The sequence below is a fragment of the Heterodontus francisci genome, chromosome 8 (genome assembly GCF_036365525.1).
Source record: "Heterodontus francisci isolate sHetFra1 chromosome 8, sHetFra1.hap1, whole genome shotgun sequence".
NCBI lineage: Eukaryota > Metazoa > Chordata > Chondrichthyes > Heterodontiformes > Heterodontidae > Heterodontus > Heterodontus francisci.
Window position 1 is genome coordinate 98,716,726 of NC_090378.1, and position 22,396 is coordinate 98,739,121.

At 42.9% G+C, this 22,396-nt stretch overlaps 1 protein-coding gene across 1 annotated transcript in view; it reads right to left on the reverse strand.

The window, feature by feature from the left end:
• LOC137373055 (procollagen galactosyltransferase 2-like) overlaps positions 1-22,396 on the reverse strand; it is a 245,203-nt gene that overhangs the window by 20,032 nt on the left and 202,775 nt on the right. The window contains exons 7-10 of the mRNA XM_068037824.1: positions 15,788-15,864; positions 12,125-12,231; positions 9,297-9,429; positions 324-451 (exon numbers count right to left, since the gene is read on the reverse strand). Coding sequence (XP_067893925.1) covers positions 324-451; positions 9,297-9,429; positions 12,125-12,231; positions 15,788-15,864 — 445 coding nt within the window. The remainder of the gene's footprint in view (positions 1-323; positions 452-9,296; positions 9,430-12,124; positions 12,232-15,787; positions 15,865-22,396) is intronic.

The window sequence follows — 22,396 nt, forward strand, 5'->3', positions numbered from 1 at the left end:
ATTGTCACTAGTATAGGTAGGTGGTAGGGAAATATAGGGACAGATGGGGATGTTTGGTAGGAATATGGGATTAGTGTAGGATTAGTATAAATGGGTGGTTGATGGTCGGCACAGACTCGGTGGGCCGAAGGGCCTGTTTCAGTGCTGTATCTCTAATCTAATGTAGTCACCTCAACGTATACAAGAAATGAGGGTTACTAGTTAAAGTGTACCATCTCTCCAGGTACTGTAGAAATCTAATTTAGAAAACAGTGGTAAAAACAGACAGGTTCTGTAATGCTGAATCTCAAGTCTTTAATCAGTTGTTATGCAATCAGACTCACATCAGGTCCCAGTTCAGCTGATTCTCCTCGATATCTTCCATTAGCTTTGTTATCTTTCTTCGAAAATGTGGCTGAAACCTATTGTCATCTTCTAAGACGAGAACCTTCTCTAGTCCTCGGTCAATGACCTGAATGAAAAAGACAGAACATTTAAACCCGTTTTGTTGCACAGACAAGACTTATATTGCTTTAAGTTTTTGTAAATTCGCTCATGGGATGTGATCGTTGGTGGCAAGGCCAGCATTTATTACCCTTGCCTAATTGCCATTGAGAAGGTGGTGATGAGCTGCCTTCTTCAACTGGTACAGTCAATGTGGTGTAGATACACTCACAGTGCTGTTAGGAATGGAGTTCCAGGTTTTTAACCCAGCGACAATGAAGGAACAGTGATATAATTCCAAGTGAGGATGGTGTGTTGCTTGGAGGGGAACTTGAAGGTGGTGATGTTCCCATGCGTCTGCTGCCTTTGTCTTTCTAGTTGGTAGAGGTCGCAGGTTTGGAAGGTGCTATTGAAGGAGACTTGGTGCATTGCTGCAGTGCATCTTGTAGATGGTAGACGCTGCTGCCACTGTGCGTCGGTGGTGGAGGGAATGAATATTGATGGTGGATGGGATGCTGATCAAATGGGTTGCTTCGTCCTGGATGGTGTCGAGCGTCTTGAATGTTGTTGGAGCTGCACTCATCCAGGCAAGTGGAGAATATTCCATCATACTCCTGACTTGTGTCTTGTAGATGTTATGGAAGACTAAGAGCTGATCTAGTTGAGGTGTTTAAGATAGTTACAGAATTTGATAGAGTAGATAGAGAGAAACTATTTCCTCTGGTGGGAGAGTCCAGAACAACGGGGCATAACCTTAATACTAGAGCTAGACTTTCAGGGGTGAAATCAGGGAGCACATCCTCACACAAAGGGTTGTGGAAATCTGGAACTCTCTCCCCCAAGAAGCAGCTGAGATTGAAGTCAATTGCAAATCTCTAAATGGAGATTGATAGATTTTTGTTAGGCAAGGGTATTAAGGGATACAGAACCAAGGCTTGTAAATTAAGTTAAAATACAGATTAATCATGATCTAATTGAATGGCAAACAGGCTTGAGGAACTAAATGGCCTCCTTTGTTCCTATTTGCCACCGCTAATGAGCATATTTACTAAAATAAGAACATTTTTCTCTGGGAACTGGCACATGTTTAACTCCCAAATTTAAAATAGCTGAAATGGTGTATTTAGAATCATAGAATGGCTACAACACAGAGAGAGGCATGGCAGGGAACCTCATCCCTGTGGAATACACATTTTGTTCCATGTGGGAACTCCTGGATGACTCTCATGGCCTGGATGCCACATGTGCAGGAAAGGTCACCAGCCAAAGCAGCTCAAACTCCAGGTTTCGGAGCTTGAAAGGCAGGTGGAGTCACTACGGGGCACCTGTGAGGCTGAGCACTTTGTGGAAAGCACATTTCTGGAGGTGGTCACCCACTTGCTTAAAAATGTGTAAACAGAGAGGGAATGAGTGACTTCCAGAAGGGCCAGGAGGACCAGGCAGGCAGGGCAGGTATCCCATGAGTGCATCATTCTCTCCAATTGGTATTCAGTTCTGAATACTTGGTTCCTTTGGGGTTTGCAGGGAGAGCCAAGTCCACAGCACAATGGGTGGCTCAGCTGCACAGGGGGGAAGGAAGAAGAGTGGAAGAACAATAGTCATAGGGGATTCGCTAGTGAGTGGAACAGACAGGCCTCTCTGGTGCTAGAGTCAAGGAGGTCACTGAGTGGCTCCAGAACATTCTCAGGGGTAGAATGAACAGCCAGTGTCATGGTCCAAATTAGCACCAATGATATAGGCAGAAAAGGCGATGAGGTCCTGAAGGCAGAGTTTAGGGATCTAGGAGAGAGATTGAAAAGCAAGACCTCAAATGTGGTAATCTATGGATTATTCCCAGTGCTATGTGTGAGTGAGCACAGAAATAGGATGATGGAGCAGATGAATGCATAGTTGGAGAGATGGTGCAGAAGGGAGGGCTTTAGATTCCTGATGTACTGGGACTGCTTCTGGGAAGGTGGAACCTGTAGAAGCTGGACGGGTTGCACCTCAACAGGGCTGGGACCAATACCTTTGCAGGGGACTTTTCTAGTGCTATTGGGAAGGGTTTAAACTAGCTTGCCAGGGGGATGGGAACCTGAGAGTAGATTCAGAAGCGAGAGAAGAAAAGTTGTAAATGGATGGCAGAAAGTTAGTAAGCATGTCTAGAAGGCAGAGGAAGAAAAGTTAAGAAAATAGACATCGGGCTGAATTTTACCAGCCTCTGGACGTCAGGGGTCATGGCGGGGGGGGGGGCCAGAAAATACTTGTGGGAGCAGTCTGCCACGACCCCCGACAGCGAGAAGGCCCTGCCGCATTTTACAGGTGATGGCGTGGCCTTGGTGCGCCACACCCGCCACCAAGTGGCGGGGCCTTCATTTAAATATTAAAATTAATTAAGAAAAGATGCCAATCAACTTACTTTGGCCCAGCGGCTGTCCTATGCTGATTTTACAGCCGCCAGCTGCAACTTGCGTGCCTTTGGAACTTCATTCGGTGTTCTGAGGCAAGATACTGGTGGGGAGGGCGGAGGACTGAAATTATCAGGGCAGAAGTTGGGGGGTAGTGGGAATAACCTTTTTTATTGGCTGTGGGGATGGTGGGAAGGGTTGAAGGGTAAATCTGACGAGGTAGGGGGGACGTTCGGGTGGGAATAAAGTTAATGTTTGTCATATTGGCCTCTAAAAAAAAAATCATTAGGGGGTTTGGGAAAGGGCCTCCAGCTTTTCTTTAAATGAACAATAGTTTCTCTTTAAAAATTAAAATTTTTGCTGAAGGTTTGAAGCCCTTTAAAATGGCACCAGCGCCTGCGTGTTGGCTGCGGATGCCGTTCTCGGGGACGGAGTGGCTGCCCCCTCTATGACATTGAAATATTGTGGGGGCTCAGTGGTGCGCTTCCATGCCTGAAGGCCGCCAACGTCAAAGCGCGCCACTGCAATGTATGGTACGATAATAAAATTCAGCCCATCAAGGAGTTTGGCAGTGCTAAATGGTATTTACTTCAATGCAAGAAGTCTAGGAAATTAGGTAGATGAGCTTAGAGCATAGATTGACACATGGGAGTATGATAATATAGCTACTACTGAGACATAGATGTAAGAAGGGCAGAAATGCCAGCTGAACATTCCTGGTTACAGGGTTTTCGGATGAGATAGAGAGGGGGATAAAAAAGGAAGGGGACACAACATTGATTGAAGAAACAATCATGGCTGTGAGGAGGGATGATATGGTGGAAGGATCATCAAATGAGGTCATATGGTTTGAACTGAAGAACAAAAAAGGGGCAATCACTCTACTGGGAGTGTACTATAGACCCCCATTCAGCCAGAGGGAGATAGAAGAGCAAATATGGAGGCAAATCTCTGAGAAGTGCAAAAACAATATAGTACTCATATTTGGGGATTTCAACTACCCTAATATTAACTGGGATAGAATTAGCATGAAAGCCACAGATGGAGCATAATTCTGAAAATGCCTTCAGGAGAACCTTTTAGCCAATACGTAGCAAGCTCAATGAGAGAGGGGGCGGCTCAGGATTTAGTTTTAGGGAATGAAGCTGGGTAGATGGAAGGGGTATCAGTTGGGGAGCACTTTGGTGAAAGTGATCATAATTCCATTAGATTTAGGGTAGTTGTAAAGGACAAAGATAGACCACGAACAAAAATTCAAAAACTAATTTTACTAAGCTAAGGTGTGATTTGGAAACAGTTATTTGAGGGTAAAACAGTGCCAGATCAGTGGGAGGTATTCAAGGAAGTGATAATGAGGGGTTGGAGCAAGTATGTTCCCTTAAAGAAAAAGGGTGGGACTAACAAATCCAGAGCCCCCTGGATGTCACGGGGCTTAAAGAAAGAAAGCTTAAATAGAAAGAAAAAAAGGGAACATTATCACAGTACCAAGAGCTCAATACTGCAGAAAACCTAGAGGAGTGTGGGGGTGAAATTAAAAAAGAAATTGGGAAAACGAAGAGAGGACATGAAAAAATATTGGCATGTAAAATCCAGGAAAACCTAAAGATGCTTTATAAATAAACAAAGAGCAAAAGGATAACTAAAGAAAGAGTACAGCCTATTAGGGACTACAAGGGTAACGTGTGTGTGTTGTGTGTTTGTAGAGGAGGAGAACATTGGTAGGGTTCTTAATGAATACTTCACGCCTGAATCACAAAAGAGAGGGATGATGCAGACATTGCAATCAGGGAGGAGAAATGTGAAATATTAGATGAAATTAACATCGTGATAGAGGAAATATTAAGGGGTTTAACATCTTTGAAAGTGGATTTATCCCCAAGTCTGGATGAAATGTATCTAGCCATCGTTTTTCAATCCTCTCTGGCTACAGGTGTGGTGCCTGAGGACTGGAGGATAGCGAATGTTGTACCATTGTTTAAAAAGGGAGAAAGGGATAGACCGTGTAGTTACAGGCCAGTCAGCCTAACCTCAGCGGTGGGAAAATAATTGGAAAATATTCTGAGGGACAGGAAAAATCTTCATTTAGAAAGATACGGATTAATCAAAGACAGTCAGCATAGATTTGTTCAGGGAAGGTCGTGTCTGACTATCATGATTGAATTTTTTGAGGAGGTAACAAGGAGGGTCAATGCAAGTGCATTTGATGTAGTCTATATGGATTTATCAAGGATTTCGATAAGCTCCCACATGGCAGACTGGTCACGAAACTAAAAGCCCATGGGATCCGAGACAAATTGAATCCAAAATTGACTCAGAGACAGCAAGCAAAGGGTAATGGTCGATGGGTGTTTTTATGACTGGAAGACTGATTCCACTGGGGCTCTGCAGGGCTCAGTACTAGGTCCCTTGCTTTTTGTGGTATATATCAATAATTTGGACTTGAATGTAGGGGGTGTGATTAAGAAGTTTGCAAATCATACAAAAATTGGCCCTATGGTTGATAATGAAGAAGAAAGTTGTAAACCGCAGGAAGATCTGAATGGACTAGTCAGGTGGGCGGAAGAATGGCAAATGGAGTTCAGTCCGGAGAAGTGTGAGGTAATGCATTTGGGGAAGGCTAACAAGGCAAGGGAATACACAATAAATGGGAGGATACTGAGAAATGTAGAGGAACAGAGGGACCTTGGAGTGCATGTTCACAGAGCCCTAAAGTGGCTGAACAGGTACTTAAGGCAAGAAGGCATACGGGATACTTGCCTTTATTAGCTGAGGCACAGAATATAAGAGCTGGAGGGTTATGCTGAAACTGTATAAAACACTAGTCCGGTCACAGCTGGAGTACTACGTGCAGTTCTGTTCACTGCACTATGGAAAATATGTGATTGGACTGGAGAGGGTGCAGAGGATGTTGCCTGGACTAGAGAATTTTAGTTATGAGGAAAGACTGGATAGGCTAGGGTTGTTTTCTTTGGAACAGAGGAGGCTGAGGGAAGACCTAATTGAAGTGTACAAAATTATGAGGGGTCTAGATAGAATGGATAGGAAGACCTTATTCCTCTTGGTTAGGGGGTCCATAACCTATGCTGAGAGCAAGGATTTAGGATAAGTTAGGGGATTCAAGAGGAAATTGTTTCACCGGAGGGTGGTGGTGATCAGATCACTGCCTGATAGGGTGGTAGGGGCAGAAACCCTCATAACATTTAAAAAGCACTTGGATATGCACCTGAAGAACCTACAAGGCTACAGACCAAGAGCTGGAAAGTGGGATTAGGATGGATGGCTACTTGTGGGCCGAATGGCCTCCTTCTGTGCTGTAAATTTCCATGATTGTATGTGGCCATTTGGCCCATCATGTCCATGACAGCTCTCTGCAAGAGTAACTCAGCTAGTTGTCCTCCCTTGCTCTTAAATTATTTATTTCAATAACTGTCTTTCAAATTTTTTATAAGGATCAAATTTAAATATTAATGAACTAACTAACCCCTGCTGTGGTTGAAGGTAGTCCCTTGCTCCCAGCATAGGTGGCGCTATCTTTGTTAAATAGCTTCTAGTTTCCAACAGCAGTTCTCATTTAATTTAATGACTGAGGTCAGTTGCTATTTGTCCAGGTGTCCAAACCTGCTGTTTTAAATGTGAAGGATGAAATTCTCAACCCATCAATTTTGATAATTCACAAAGAGGGATATTTTGTTCAACATGTCAAAACAGACAGCTAATTGTACAATAGACATTGGAAAAAGATTGTGGATTCACTCGTATCTGGTGATGCATAACTCAAGTCACGTCTTGTTGTCAGCTCAGTACATGTACATTGTACATCAGCAAAGCTGTAAAGCTAGTATCTGAGGTCATGACAAGTGGCAGTGCTGGAGGGGCTGGTAAATTTTCCCAGCATTCCCCAATAAATACACAGGCATTATATTAATGGTACAAATCAACCAATCAAAAAAAAATGTTTTTATCCTCAGAATGAGAGATGATATCTGGTTCTGTTTTGGCATTTGTCCAACTGATGCACTGTACTGATGTCCAAATTGAATAGGCATTAGATGCAAGCTAGGAGATTCAGACCGCGATTGAAAGGAGCTTAATTCTAATGTATCTGCTGTATAAAATGGTTAACAGCTACAAACCAAACAAATTCATTTCTCTGTTGATCCAAAATCTTTCACAATGGGTTATGTACAGAGGTCTGTATTACACTGCAGCAGTCTACAGACAGGTCATGCTATCAAATAGCCTTGTATGTTGGGTGGTTTTATGAGGAGATTAATTATCTGACTTTTCATCTACGCATTACAGCTATAAAGTTACAATCTGTCACAACAGGGAGAAAAGCTGACATTCAAAAGATTGGTGAGAATTATAACATTGAGCTGGAGGGTGAACATGTTAATGCATCAAGTGCTGGGATGCGGATTCATGTCTATGATCCCGCATCCAGTAAGATCTTTATTTAGGTTCTGTCACCATGGGGAAGCCTCCAAACAGAAGTCCACTATTCCTCCTAGAGGCAACAGGAATGATTAGAGATTAACAATTCCCCACAGCAAGCTTGCACATTTTCTAAGAAAACAATTTCAGAGAAATAAAAGCAAAATACTACGGATGCTGGAAATCTGAAATAAAAACAAGAAATGCTGGAAATACTCAGCAGGTCTGGCAGGATCTGTGGAGAGAGAAGCAGAGTTAATGTTTCAGGTCAGTGACCCTTCTTCAGAACTGGCAGATATAAGAAATGTAAAAGATTTGAAGCAAGTAAAGTGGGGGTGGGGCAAGAGATAACAAAAGAGGTGTTGATAGGACAAGGTCACAGAATAACTGACCAGAAGGTCATGGAGCAAAGACAAACAATATGTTAATGGTGCGCTGAAAGACAAAGCATTAGTACAGCGCATCCGATATGTCTTCCTTTTTCCTCAACCGAGGATTCCCCCACCACTGTGGTTGACAGGGCCCTCAATCGTGTCCGGCCCATTTCCCGCACCTCTACCCTCACCCCTTCCCCTCCCTCCCAGAACCGGGTCAGGGTTTCCCTTGTCCTCACTTTCCACCCCACCAGCCTCCACATCCTCCGTCATTTCCGCCATCTCCAGCGTGATGCCACTACCAAAGGCATCTTCCTCTCCCTTTCTCTGTCAGCTTCCAAAGGAATCATTCCCTCCGCGACACCCTGGTCCACTCCTCCATTACCCCCACCACCTCGTCCCTTCACACGGCACCTCCCTCTGCAATCGCATGAGGTGTAATACCTGCCCATTTACCTCTTCTCTCCTCACTATCCAAGGCCCCAAACATTCCTTTCAGGTGAAGCAGTGATTTACTTCTTTCTATGTAGTATACTGTATTCGTTGCTCACAATATGATCTCCTCTACACTGGGGAGACCAAACGCAGGCTGGGTGACCGCTTTGCGGAATACCTCTGCTCAGTCCGAAAGCATGACCCCGAGCTTCCAGTTGCTGGCCATTTCAACTCACCCCCCTGCTCTCAGGCTCACATCTCTGTCCTAGCATCTCATTTACCGATTAGGCACGCTACAGCTTGCCGGACTGAATATTGAATTCAAAAATTTCAGAGCATGACGGGCCCACCATTTTACTTTTATTTTTAGTTATTTTTTCTTTTTTGTGTTTATTTTATTTTAGTTTGTTCAGTTTGTTTCTACTGTGCCTACCCACTGTGCTTCTTTTTCATGTTTGTGCTTGTGGCTATTCAATTTTCAGTCCATTAACACTCTATCTGTAGAAATGCTTTGTCTTTCAGCACACCATTAACATATTGTTTGCCTTTGCTCCATGACCTTCAGGTCAGCTATTCTGTGACCTTGTCCTATCAACACCTTCTAGTTTGTTATCTCTTGCCGCACCCCCGCTTTACTTGCTTAAAATCTTTTGAATTTCAGAGAGATGTTGGTAGAAGAGTAGGATTGGATCATCTAGGCCCACTCTGCCTCAGATGGCAGATGATGTTACTGTAAAGGCTGTCTCCCAAAACTCTTCACTCATGCTCATCTCAAGAGGCAGCTTTGATAAATAGGTCTGTGCCTCTTGTGAACCAAAATGTAACTTTATGCAAGTTGTAAATGGGACGTATCACACCACAGGGATAACAATCAATCCTTCTTACCCTGGGTCATGCTGGATATAGTGCAGATTTCCTACATAACTGAAATGTTCTAATCTGAGCAGGACAGATCCCTATCTCTGTCACAGATGGAGGAGGGAGGAGAGGGGGCATACACTTTATAGAAAAAATTGCAAGTCTCACTCTCAACATAATAAACGCTAAGTAATTTGGCTTCTGAATTGATGTTTCTACAAGAGCAAGATAAGCTATCCAGAAGCATTTACCTCAAGTGATAGACCATTCAAAAGCACTGGGAGCTCTAATGGAATCTTTGGAGTTAGATAAACACATTTTATGTGACAACACATCTACATACACCTCAAATGTGTGAAAGTATACATTAAGATAATCTTCTTACCTCTTTCCAGATGTAATAATGGCTCAGAAAGCAGCCTATTTCTCCCCGTGTCAGTATTCTTCCTGAGTAAGGATCATGATACCCTGGCAACATTTCAATATTAAGTGCTTTCAGGTGGCTTGTGTTGAGGGCTCTGTCAATATGAAACATGTGTCACATTATTGTACCCTATTCCTTTAAAGACACAATATGGAATGAGCCCTCCATGGTGTGGAATAACTTGGAATGAAAACAGAGCCTGCAGTTTTTACTGTTGATATCATGCCCCAGTTCTACTGCACCAGATCCAGTGGAAGGTTTGCAATGTAGGTTTGTCAATCTTATATTACTGTATTTTTTTTCTGTGGTTTTTTTTCAGGTTTGCACTTGCTGCTGTTCAATATTCAGTGTATTTACACCTAATCTGTACTAATGCTTTGTCTTTCCACACACCATTAACATATTGTTTGCCTTTGCTCCGTGACCTTTTGGTCAGCTATGTGGCCTGGTCCAATCTAGACCTCCTTTGTTATCTCTTGCCCCACCCCCACCTCACTTGCTTATAACCTGTGACTTTTCTAATATTTGTCAGTTCCGATGAAGGGTCACTGACCCGAAACGTTAACTCTGCTTCTCTTTCCACAGATGCTGCCAGACCTGCTGAGTGATTCCAGCATTTCTTGTTTTTATTACTGTATTGTTTGATGGCATGTGGATCACTGTTTGAAAACCTGTTCTGAGCCGATGGTGATGCATACTGGCTGCAGCATAAACCTCAAGCCTGTTTGTCCAATATCAAGTCATCTGAACCTTGGCAAGACCAAGATCTGCTGGGTTCCAATAGCTGGCTTAGCACCATTGCTTCTTATTTCATCCCCATTTCCAGCTGACCACAACCTGAACCTAACTCTTCTTCAGCAATCTCTATCTATCTCATTCCAGCAGGTTTGGGTCATTACATTTTATTTCCCGGTGAGATATTCCCTTTTTTCTCTCTCTACTTGTCCCTGAGATCCAATGCTGCTACTGAAATAAATGGAAAAATAAACATGGGTGCTTGATAAATCATTACCCCAAAATAAGCCGTAACCTAATATATTTATTTGCACACTATTGCAGAGATTTAGGGATGAATTTTCCCAGCCCCATGGAGACTGGCTTGGAGCTGGGTTGGTTGGTGGGGGGAAGCCGGGAAAGCTCTGGGAAACCCCATCGGGATGGCTCCCCAATGTTGCCCCACCTCCAGGCGACTTTGCCAGGGGCAGGTTGCCATGGGAATCAGCAGCCTCCTCCACGGAGGCAGGCAGGCAACCAATTGAGGCCGCAATCAAGGAACCTTTTCCCCCCAGCGCTGCAACTTGTCTGGCGTTGCACTGCCCTCCCCGCTGTGTTAGGAGCCTGGCAAAGCTGCAGAGGGAGCATCTCAGCAGGAGATCAACGGGGCATGGGTGGCTGAATTAACTGGCAGCATCAGTAGGCCGCAATGCTCACAGGGGACCAGCAGCAGCCACAGGCACTCTACTGGAGGGGTCAACTCTCCACCTTGAGGCCCCTCACATCACTTTGTTATCTTTTTCACCATGGAAGAGGGAGGCCTTTGTGACTACCTCAATTTTGAGGCGCCCCCTAGGTCTCCCTCTTCTCCAGTAGTGCTCACCTGTCCCGGTGCAGTGGTCATCCAGACATCACTGCAGGCCCTCCTATTGGGCCTCCTGCTTCCTTGGTCCGCCCACCATCCTTAATTGGACGGCGAATGCGGAAGCGGGCAATTACAGACTGCCCCACATAATGGTGCTCTGGCAGGCGCGCTGAGGCCATGCAAAGGCTCAGGACACGTCTATAGTCCTAACGTCGCAGTCCCGATGCTTGTGAACAAATTCAGCCTTTAAAATTAGCACCACAAAGACAAAGTAGGGTTTATTTCTCATGATGAAATAATAGTGGGATGCTGGCCTATTTTAACATCCATCCAAATGGTGAAAGGTGACAACCCAAGTCAAGTGGAAAAGTTATCAGAAATTGTTTCCTTATTTTCGCCAATGAATAAAATTTTAGCAAAAAAAAAGCACACACTGAAGAAACACAGTAGAATTTAAGGGCTGGATTTTACTAGTTCTCTGGAGTCTGGCTGGGAGGTGGGAGGCCTCATAGAATGGCAGTGGAAGGAATTGGGAGGAGAGCTCAACGTCTTCCCACCGCCACGGAGTATTCTCAGGAATGGAAACTTCACCGGCACGGCTGCATGCTGACCGGAGGTGGGCGACCTATTCAGGACCACGTCCTGCCCCACTGGCATTTTACAAGTGTTAGGAGGGGCCTCCCAGCGGGTTCCCATGGGGGGCCTCCTTTATGGCCACTCCATGCCCTATAAAGGGGTTCCTCGGTGGCAATGGTCACCCCCATGGCTATGCAGCACCGCTGGAGGGTGCACCCCATCAATTGCCAGGGATTGTCTGCCTGGCCCCGGCTTGGTTAAAAAAAACTTACCTGGCCTTCGACGGCACCTCAGCATGGAATTGTCTCTTCCTCCTGCAGCTTCAGCAGTGGCCACCCCTTTCGGTGGTGCTGCCGAGGCTGCCAAGCTGCTGGCCCTCTGACAGCAGCTCTGGGAGGCAAGTTGCCATCCTCAATTGAATGGCCATTACAGTGGTGGCCAGTGAAGAGGCTGCTACAGGTAAAATGCCGCCCAAGATTTCCCCGCCCACCTGCGTGGGATCGGATTCCACCTTCGGTCCCAGCTGCGGGACTACCTACCTTTTGGAAAAATTCCTCTATAAGTCTGTAATGGGTAAACGTAATCTATATGGGCTTATTATATATATTTTATTTTCTTCAGGATCAGTACTTACTTCCCATCTACAGCATCTGCCACTTTGACCTCGATGTCCTGTTCGTAAAGTGTGCGGAGCATTCGTTCCCTCCTGTCTGTTCTACGCTTGAGATTTATCATGAAGATCTAAACACAAGTTCACATTAACTGATTACCACTAATGACCTGGTAGAAATTGCATACTATTTATACATACCACTGGTGTTTTATGTCTCCAATGAGCCACACTGGGAACTTTTTTCTTTCTGGCCAAGTAAACCATCTACTTCGAATATTTGCTGTGTGTACTTTAAGACTATCCTTTTAGAAACTGATTGTGGGTCAACATCTAATAACTAACTCTACAGTTCTCATAACATTCACACTTGTGTATGTATCCACTTACCGACAAAGGACTGCATAATAATGAATTTAAATCAAAGAATTTTACTCTTTTAGATGCATGTAAGAAATTCCATGGCACTATTCAAAGACGAGCAGGTGAGTTCTCCCCAGTGCCTTTGTCAATATTTATCCCTCAACCAACATCACTAAAACAGATTAACTGGTCTTTATCTCATTGCTATTGCAGATCCTTGCTGTGTGCAAATTTGCTGCTGTATTTCCCTAAAATTGTGACGGTAACTACATTTCCAAAGTAATTCATTGGCTGTAAAGCGCTTTGAGATGTCCTGAGGTCAGGAAAGACACTATAAGTCTTTTGTTTTTCTTTAACCAAGCACATTTTCTGAAGAAAATACATATCTAGTGATGGTGGTTTATGATGCTTGTGAATTGGACAAGTAGGCCCCATTCAGTGTTTATCTTTAGGATAACAATGATCCTGGACCAAATGGGGTAGTGGTACAACATTGGGTGATGGGGCCGTCATCTCACAGAACAGTTTTCAGGTCAGCCAGTTCTCTATAAAAGACGCAATAACCAAATCCAAAAATATGGACTAAGATTGTGCCACTGGCTGTCAGAGAAAGATTTTATATTCCAGCTGAACAACTTGCTGCATGGTAAAAGTCCCAAGATGTTTCACACGAGCATTATCAAATAAAATTTGACACAGAGATACATAAGGAGATATCGGGACAGGCGACTAAAAGCTTGGTCATTGGTAGGTTTTAAGGAGCATCTTAAAGGAGAGAAAGGTAGAAAGTCTGAGGGTTAGGGAATGTATTCTACAGCTTAAGGCTGAGGCAGCTAAAGGTACGTCCTGCTATGTAAAATGTAGCAATACAATTTCCTTCTTATTAATTTAGATTTTATTCAGCCAAAACATGAAGTAACCAAGTGCAATCAATGAGCCAAGGGGATTGTCACAATACTCTGTCAATCGATAATCCAATGGGATTATCTCAATATTCCGTCAACTGACCCAGTAAATTTCTCCAGCTCTGCAGTTTTATGGTTGGATGTGGGATGGAGTGTGTAATGTATGCAATTACAAACAAATTCTTCATACAGAACCTTGAGAAATCAATTCGACATGTTACTCATTTTGTCGCTGGTGACAGCCAATATTTTATCTTCATTCAGGAAGCATCACGAATGACAAGTTTAATTCCTGTGCTGCAGTCCCGGCGACGATAGGCTGTGGCGCGGTGGTTATGGGTTAAAAAATGGATCACTTGGTGTGTGTACAATTCCTCTGTTTAATGCCATATGTAAGGCATCCAATTGTGACCAGTGGAAGCTCATTCAGGTAGACGGAATGCAAGTGCAATGACTGCTCCCCATCAAGGCCATGATAAGCAATGGCATCAATGAGCTCAGATAACTGAATACATGGGATTCCCGTTAGAAGAACAGTGGAGAGTGCCACAGTGTGTTGAAACCCCGAGGTGTTGTGCCACAGAGTGGTCAGATGTGGGTTTCCACTTGCAGTTCTCCCTGTATCATGCTTTCCCACCTCAGTCATACTGTTGTAGGAGGTGCTGTGCAATTGCTAGGGTTTAAAACCAGGATTCTCTGTGACCCTGTCCTATCAACACCTTCACTATTACTATCTCTTGCCCCACCCCTGCTTTATTTGCTTAAAACCTATTACATTTCTAACATTTGCCAGTTCTGATGAAGGGTCACTAACCTGAAACGTTAACTCTGTTTCTCTCTCCACAGATGTTGCCAGACCTGCTGAGTATTTCCTACATTTCTTGTTTTTATTTCAGATTTCCAGCATCTGCAGTATTTTGCTTTTATTTTATTGGAAACCAGGACAGAAGGCAGATTGCCCACTTGCACCACTTGGTAGTGACTGGGAAGGTAGGATCTAACCAGGCTGCCCTTTAAGGCCACAGAGCCTAATTTTTGTAAAGAACCACATCCTGAGGTGAAGAGCAGCTCTCATTGAGGAAAGGTTGCAGATTGGCAAGCTGTTTGTAAAACCCCAGCTCTTCCCCATGGGGAGAAGCCAGTAATCAGGTCAGGATAAGCCAGCAGAAAATGATTGACTTGCTTTTACTTTTTTAACGCCTGTTTTAAGATGTTACTTGTTATTTAGTACATTTCTGATCTAGCTATTATTTGTTGCTGTTTACACGAGAGGCAATTAAGTTTGAATGTTTTGCAGGTATTGCATGCATGACACTTTCAATTGTGACTAATGTGATAGACTTTCACACATACCGATTTTATGGACATGCTATCACAAGCTAGATTAACTGGCAATGAAAGAAAAAATGCTTCATCAGCCAATACATTTACAGTGAGCTCAGGGGTTGATTCAGATGCAATCTGAATTAACTGCTGATAAGCAAACAACTCGGGCTGCAGTCATTAGTTAACCAGTTCATTAATCAGGTCTTTTAAAATTAATGGACTGATTTTGATTATAAAATTTAACAAACTAATCTCCAGCTTGCAATACAATCAGGGGCCAATCTAATGCTTCACACACTGTTCTATTTATAATAGTGCTATCCTTTAATTATTTGCATAGTAATGATCCATCGTGTTTCAGAAGGGCTGTTGTATGGGGAAAAAAAGCCATAACTAGAGAAATAACTGCATTGAACAGTAGAATTAGCTGGATGTAATCTCAAAGTTTCACTCCAGCAAAGAGCTGATCCATGTGGAGAGAGAGATCCATTAGCAGTGATTCTCAAACCTTCGCAAAGTTTGTTTGAGCCCTTTCCAATAAAATAGCAAGTTTCTGCTGTTCCACAGAACTACCCTTTTCCTGCTATTGATTCTAGGATGTTTCAAAGTTAAGTCAATTCCAGCACAACTTTGTTGCCAAGTAATGGATATCAACATGTTAATTATTGCTGCAATGCCAATGTTTTTATTGATGGCCTTACCTTTCTATAAATAGGTTTGTCAATTAAATGTAATATAAAACATCAATGTATCTTTTATGCTATCGTAACTGCATTACTAGAGCTAAATCATTGGTGGATGATAGAGTTTAACCAACACAATGGAAAGTAAAAATTGAGATCCTATTTCACCCCTGGAAGATTATTATCCTTGTAGAGTAGACAGTTTAATGATTTAAATCTTAACAAAAGTTTGTGCTTGCTGACACATTGATTTGGACACAAATTCGACTGATTGGATTCTGGTTTGGTACAGCAAATTTTTTTTTTTTAATACTGACAGTCTTCACTCTAACTCTCTTCATGATCTTTCATACTTCAGTAGTTGTTTCTGACCAAACATTCAGCAACGACTGTGTCGCCCTTTCCCTCACCTCATCAAATCCCATCTTGTCTGGGTGTTTGGGAGGTACAGAAACATGTATGGAAGGCTCCATGGGAGGATGGTCAACTGGAAAACAAAGGTACAATTAACAAAGTGCGCATTTAACTGTGGTTTATATAATGGCAATATTACCAAATCAAATTAGCACATCCTTTTGAAATGATTGGTGATTCTTTATGACTTGATTGAAACTGAATATAACTGGCAGTTCATGGAAGATATAACTCAGGAAATGAGCTGAACATAAGAGGAACTGCAGCGTGGTAGAGGGCAGATGAATTGAAATGATGAATGAGTTATTTATCAAAGCTATCTTAACCCTGGGATGCAGTTTTATCAGCGCATAATATATATATACATTTATTATTTATCTTGGTTGACAGTTTACCCCATCTTTTTGTCAATGGGAACACCTTGGGCAATAATAATGGACAGATGGACATGCTGTAACTGAATCAGGAGACTTGGCCAGATATGACATTGCAACATATGATTTGAACAATTGATGGAATTGGGATTTATTTCACTGCAAGTTTGAGTCAATCATATAACTTGGATATACTACAATGGATAATGGATATTTGGAAATGACAGCATGTCAGCTATTCAATCTAGTTTAGATTGTGTCACAAACACACTTAATTGATTTAGAAATATGATATGAATCAGGTTGAAATCATGCCTTGGTATCACAGTGCATCTTGTATTTCTATGATAGATACAAAATATCATAGGGTGATTTCATTCTGTTTGTGTTGCCAGCTGCTGTCAGCACAGACATCAACTGAAAATGAATATTGTGCTGATGACCCAGGACATGTTCATGCTCAAAGACTGACGACTATAATATAAGCACCACCTCTTTCTAAAACAATTCTAATGACTGTATATAAGGTGGGAAAGGGTGTCAGATGACATCACAAAGCAAAACAGATGATCTGGTCATGATCTCATTGCTGTTTGCAGGACCTTGTTGTGCACAAACTGTCTGCCAGGTTTCCTACATTCTGTTGATGGTATGTAGACTTTCATGGCATACTCTTTAGGGGTATTCGTCTGCAGTCGCTGTTGTGTGCAGATCAATATTAATCAATTCATGTTGGGGGGGGGTGTTGAGGAGAGGTGTTTTTCCTTCTGTTCCTGCATTATTACTAATACTTTTTATTTCTACTTCACATCTCCCTATGGGTTGCATAAATGCCAGTCTGCTGCATTTTGTGCAGATGTCCATATTACAAGCCCCTGTTTGCACTAGCTGACAGAAAATCAGCTACAATCCTCAATTCTTGCCACCAAAGACAGGTTAACTGGTCATTCCTTCATTTTCTGTATGTGGGGCCTTGCTGTGGTCTCTCCTTTTGTATTCACCAACATTATATCCTGCAGGGAGAATGGGGGAGGGGCTTACTGTCCTAAAAAAACATAAGACGCAGAATCATTTTAAAAAGCTGATGGGGGACTGGAAAATGTACTTAAAACAAATCGTCAAAAAATCCACAGGTAAATGTTGCATTATCAGAGCTCACTTCCCTCTTCAAAAAAATAACAAACTTGTGTCCCACTGCACTCCCAAAGTAATTATTACTTTTTGCCTGTCATATGCATCGAAACCCAATGGAATAAAAAGGAATTTCAATTATGCACTTGCCTTGAAATAGTAACTTTGATCACAGGTCTGATTCAGAGCTGCTTTCACGTTTTCTTTTGGTGTTGTCAATGTTTTTGAAGTAATTCATCAGAATATTCATGTATATTAGGTTGGCATGTATGCTTTTCATGCTTGTGGGGCAATTCCCTCAACATTATGGGGAGAAACTGATAAAAACACTTCCGCTTAAATTGGGGACAATTTGTTGAAATGTTCTTTGTGGCTTATCTGGGAATCTTGCAGTATTCCACTGAGAAAGGGAGTGAATTGCATCTACCAAAGTAGGAATAAAGAGATAGAAACACTTGAAATAAAAGTAATTAGCAACTTCACTTCCATGCAGTTGAATGTTTGCCATCTACACTCTTCATTCAAAGCTGCTTAACTTAAACTAGCTGATAATTCCACTTCTTTCCACTTATGGGGAAGTCCAAAACTAAGGGCCATAAATATAAGATAGTCACTAATAAATGTAGTAGGGAATTCAGGAGAAACTTCTTAACTTAATGTGTTGTTAGAAGGTGGAACTTTCTACCACAAGGAGGAGTTGAGATAACTAGTATAGATACATTTAAGGGGAAGCTAAATAAGTACATGAGGGAGGAAAGAGTAGCAAGATATGCAGATAGGATTAGATGAAGGTGACGAGGAGGCACACGTGCAGCATAAACATTGGCATATCAGTTGGGTAGAATGGCCTGTTTCTGGGCAGTAAATTCTATGCAATTCACTAAATTTGCACTTGCTTTTTTTGCACAAAAAAATCCAACTTCAAATGGTAATAAATATAGACTGTACTGTGGCTGTTTGTGATGGGTGTGAGTAGATATGTTTGTGTTGGTTTTCTACAACCTTCCAATGCCACGCGATATAGCCAGTCCTAAGGAGATCAATAGTGTCTTGTTTCACCCAAGCCAATGGGAATGGCATTGAGCCCAGTACCACTAAGGCTGCGACAAGTCTCCTCCTTCCCTCTAGACTTCCACCCAACAGGGAAGGACGCCTCCTAATCAAAAATGGGCTTCCTATCCAAATTAAAATTTTGCATGGGTAAATTTTGAAATGAAAATTTGGCAGAATTAAGTAGTTAATGTCCTGCACTGTCAGCTGATCAGGAAAAGCTTGAAGCGAACTGGACAGCTTGATAATTTCATATTTGTCACATTTTGCTTGCAATAAAAATCCACAACCTTTACAATGTCAGCATGGTACTTATTCCACAGAAACATTCCCAGTTCCCCCTCATGTGCCCAGTTGAATAGGTCACAAATAGGAAGATGCAAATGTATACCAGTGCACTTTATTGCCAATCACTGCCCTCCCCCACCCCCAGCCATGACGAAGTACGTTTCTGCTAAGGGTCAAATAGCCTATCGAAACCCAGTGTGAAAGCTCACACAAGAATACTAGCCACTTGAACAAGGCACCAGAGGGAAACCCAAGGATCCATGCCCAAACAAGGTGTCAATGTCTTCAAGGTAAGAGAGGAACAGAGAAATTTGGTATGGAAAAAATCAAATCCAGCCTTGAGGAAACAGGGTGTGAAAGCAAGGATACATTTAGCACTTTAAACGCTGCCATTCATTAATCAGCAGGAATCACAAAGATGTAATAAAAGCGCTATAAATGTGAACTATGAGCTTCTCTGGTGTTATATTATGAGTTTTCTACATTTTTTATTTACACCCTCTAAGGCAGAGATGAAAAGTAAACTTGTTGCTAAATCTTCGTCTCCATTTCGTCTCGATTCTGGGTATTGCCTGTGCGGAGTTTGCAAGTTCTCCCTGTGTCTGCGTGGGTTTCCTCCGGGTGCTCCGGTTTCCTCCCACATGCCAAAGAATTGCAGGTTGATAGGTTAATTGGCCATTATAAATTGCCCTTAGTATAGGTAGGTGGTAGGGAAATATATAGGGACAAGTGGGGATGTGGTAGGAATATGGGATTAGTGCAGGATTAGTATAAATGGGTGGTTGATGATCGGCACAGACTCGGTGGGCCGAAGGGCCTGTTTCAGTGCTGTATCTCTAAACTAAAAAAACATTTACAGCCCTGAGCAAATTCCTTCAGGGTTCCTAATGGCCAAGCTAACAGCAAAGGGTCAAAGGTTCCTCAATAAATTGTAACGTTGGTAAGTCAGTGAGTAAAAGGTATCTGGTGGTACTGTGCCATTCAGATCAAGATGCCCCCGGGTTTGATCCCTGGCTTCTACCGAATTGACCATAGAGTCATTTACCGCAAAGCTGGAGGCCATTAGGCCTATCGAGTCCATTCTGGCTCTCCGCGGAGCAATCTAGTCAATCCCACTCCCCACCACCTCCCCACCCCCCCAATCCCCAGAGCCCTGCAATTTTATTTCAAGTGCCAATCCAATCTTTAGCCACTGTGGCTGTGAGTGCTAGAATTGATATGATTAATGTGATTCTTTAATTGGCCTCAGCAGATCCAAGCTACAGAGTGGAAAAGTGATAGGGTCCAGGCTTGCTGTGCACAGTGACCACTGGTGAAAATGCACATGTATGAACAACTGGTTAAGGGTAGATATGGAATTAGCTCTGATAGCGCTCCCTGTTTTTGAGGTCACTGCTGCCCTGTTTTGCTGAGTTAGAAGCGCTCTGAATGTCACTGTCCGATAATGTGAATCAAATGGAAATATACTGAATGATTCATGTAGCCTTGTTGTGGATCTAAAAATGATCACAGAGCAGCATAATCTTCATTCGTAGACTAATACTGAATTGCTGGTGAATTGCGCTCAATTTTTTTTTAGATGCCAGCCCATACAAGTCAAGTCCACTGCTTGCTTTCTGTTTCTCTCATCATTCATAAATGTCAGAATGCCTGAAGGGTTGTCAGTGTCGAGACTTCATGAATTTACAGCTGTTTTGCTCACTGATCCTTTTATATCAGTTCACTGAATATTATGGACATGTTTCTCCTCACCATCTTACCAGCAGGTGAGCCGACCCATTTGTCATCATTAGTGCAACTTCCAACCTTCTACCCACCCCTCAAGGTTAATGAACTTGTAGTCCACTGGACACCTGGGCAAGTTAAACCGTTTCCATATTTTTCATCCCTTTTCAGCCTCATACAATCTGAAAATTCAAATCTACATCAGTTATTTTTCAAAAAACTAACGCATGACTAAGGTGCGATTTGTATGTGGAAGGAATAGATATGCTTACAACAATTATTTTTCTGACCACGTCCATATGCCGGAACATAAGTTACTGTTTACTAGGCCAGTTAGACTGCACAGTTGTGCATTGCTGCAAAGTGCTTTTAGTCTTTGTGAGCAATCGTTCAAAAGCATCCACATTTTTCTACAACAGTAAATAGTACCTGTGGAAGCAGCTTGCAGTAAGATCTTTAAAACAGGTGTTGAAAAGCCAGTAGTGTTGTTTTCACAGATTCTGATCTACATCTCCCAACATTATCTTCACTATTTTGTTTCACATGTCATAGACTATGATGTTAACTTTCACCATCGTGTGCCGTACATTCAGAACCAGGCTGCATTTATACCATAAGCGCATAGTTGGTGTGAAGCCAGATCACTTAACACCCACACTATGGGCTGGATTTTACAGACCTCCCGATGTTGAGGTTAGTGGCGGGGAGGGGGGGGGGGCCTGAAGATGCCTCCTGGAGAAGGCCACCACGCACCCCCACGCTGGGAGGGCCCTGCCCGATATTGCCAGTGATGGCGAGGCCTTGTGGCGGCCCTCCTGCCACTTGGCAACGGGACCCCCATTAACATATTTAAATCAATTAAAATTAATGAATTAATCATACCTACACCACCACCTTCCATCCCACTGTGATCTTCCCGCCGCTGGCCGGCACTCCGTGCCTTTGGATCCCCGTCCGAGGAAATGAGGCGGAACACTCTTGGGGAGCGGGGAAGGAGGTAAGTTTCTCAGTGCAGTGGGGGGAGGGGATCGAAGTTACATCATTTTGCTGCAGGGGATGGTGGGAAGGGTTTGAAGTGAAAGTTTATGCACTTAGGGGGTGGACAAGGTAAGTGTTTTGGGGGCAAGTAATTAATTTTATGGTTATGGGGGAGTGGGAGAGGGGCAAAGTAAAATGTTTTATTTATTCATTGCATCTTTAAATATTTAAATTTAATGGTAGGGCTGAAAGCCCTTTAAAAATGGCAACAGCGCCTGTGCACAGGCAGCTGATGCCATTGCTGGGGATGGACGGCCCGCCCTTCCACGTGATTGGGGGAGGGGGCAGCCTACCCCAGCTATTTAAATGAGCTGTTGTGCTAAGGATCACGGCAGCTCCATGACATGCAGTCTGCGGCGGACTTTTAAAATTCAGCCCTCTAGATGTAGTGCGAATATACCCTTAGAAACTACAATTCAACCTTCATACAAAAAGAAAAGATTCTAAGTGGCAATGTTTAACAAAAGTTGCAACTTAAACTGATGCTCAACGTGTTTGATTGCTTCATTATGTAAAAGGTGCTGTATAAATATAGGTTGTTTTATAGACCAATAACACTAGTATTACTTTAAATGAACTAGGACAATTGAAGCTTTCAAGACTGAGATCCATAAAATTTTGTTAGGTATGGATGTCAAGAGATATGTAGCTAAGGCAGCTAAAAGGAGTTGATATAACGATCAGCCATGATCTCACTGGATGGTGCAGCAGGCTCGAGGCTTTGAATGGCCTACACCTGATCCTATGTTCCCAAATCTACATTTGGGTTTAGACCTTGAAGACATACTTAGAATTACTTAGGATTTTACAGCCCAGAAACAGGCCATATGGCCCAGTGGTCTGTGCTGATGTTCATGCTCCACACAAGTCTCCTCCCACCCAACCTCTCAACATATCTTTCCATTACTTTCTCCGTCATGTGCTTACCCGGCCTTTATGCTAATTGCCTCAAACACTCCATGTAGTAGCAAGTTCCGCATTCTAATCACTCTCTGAACA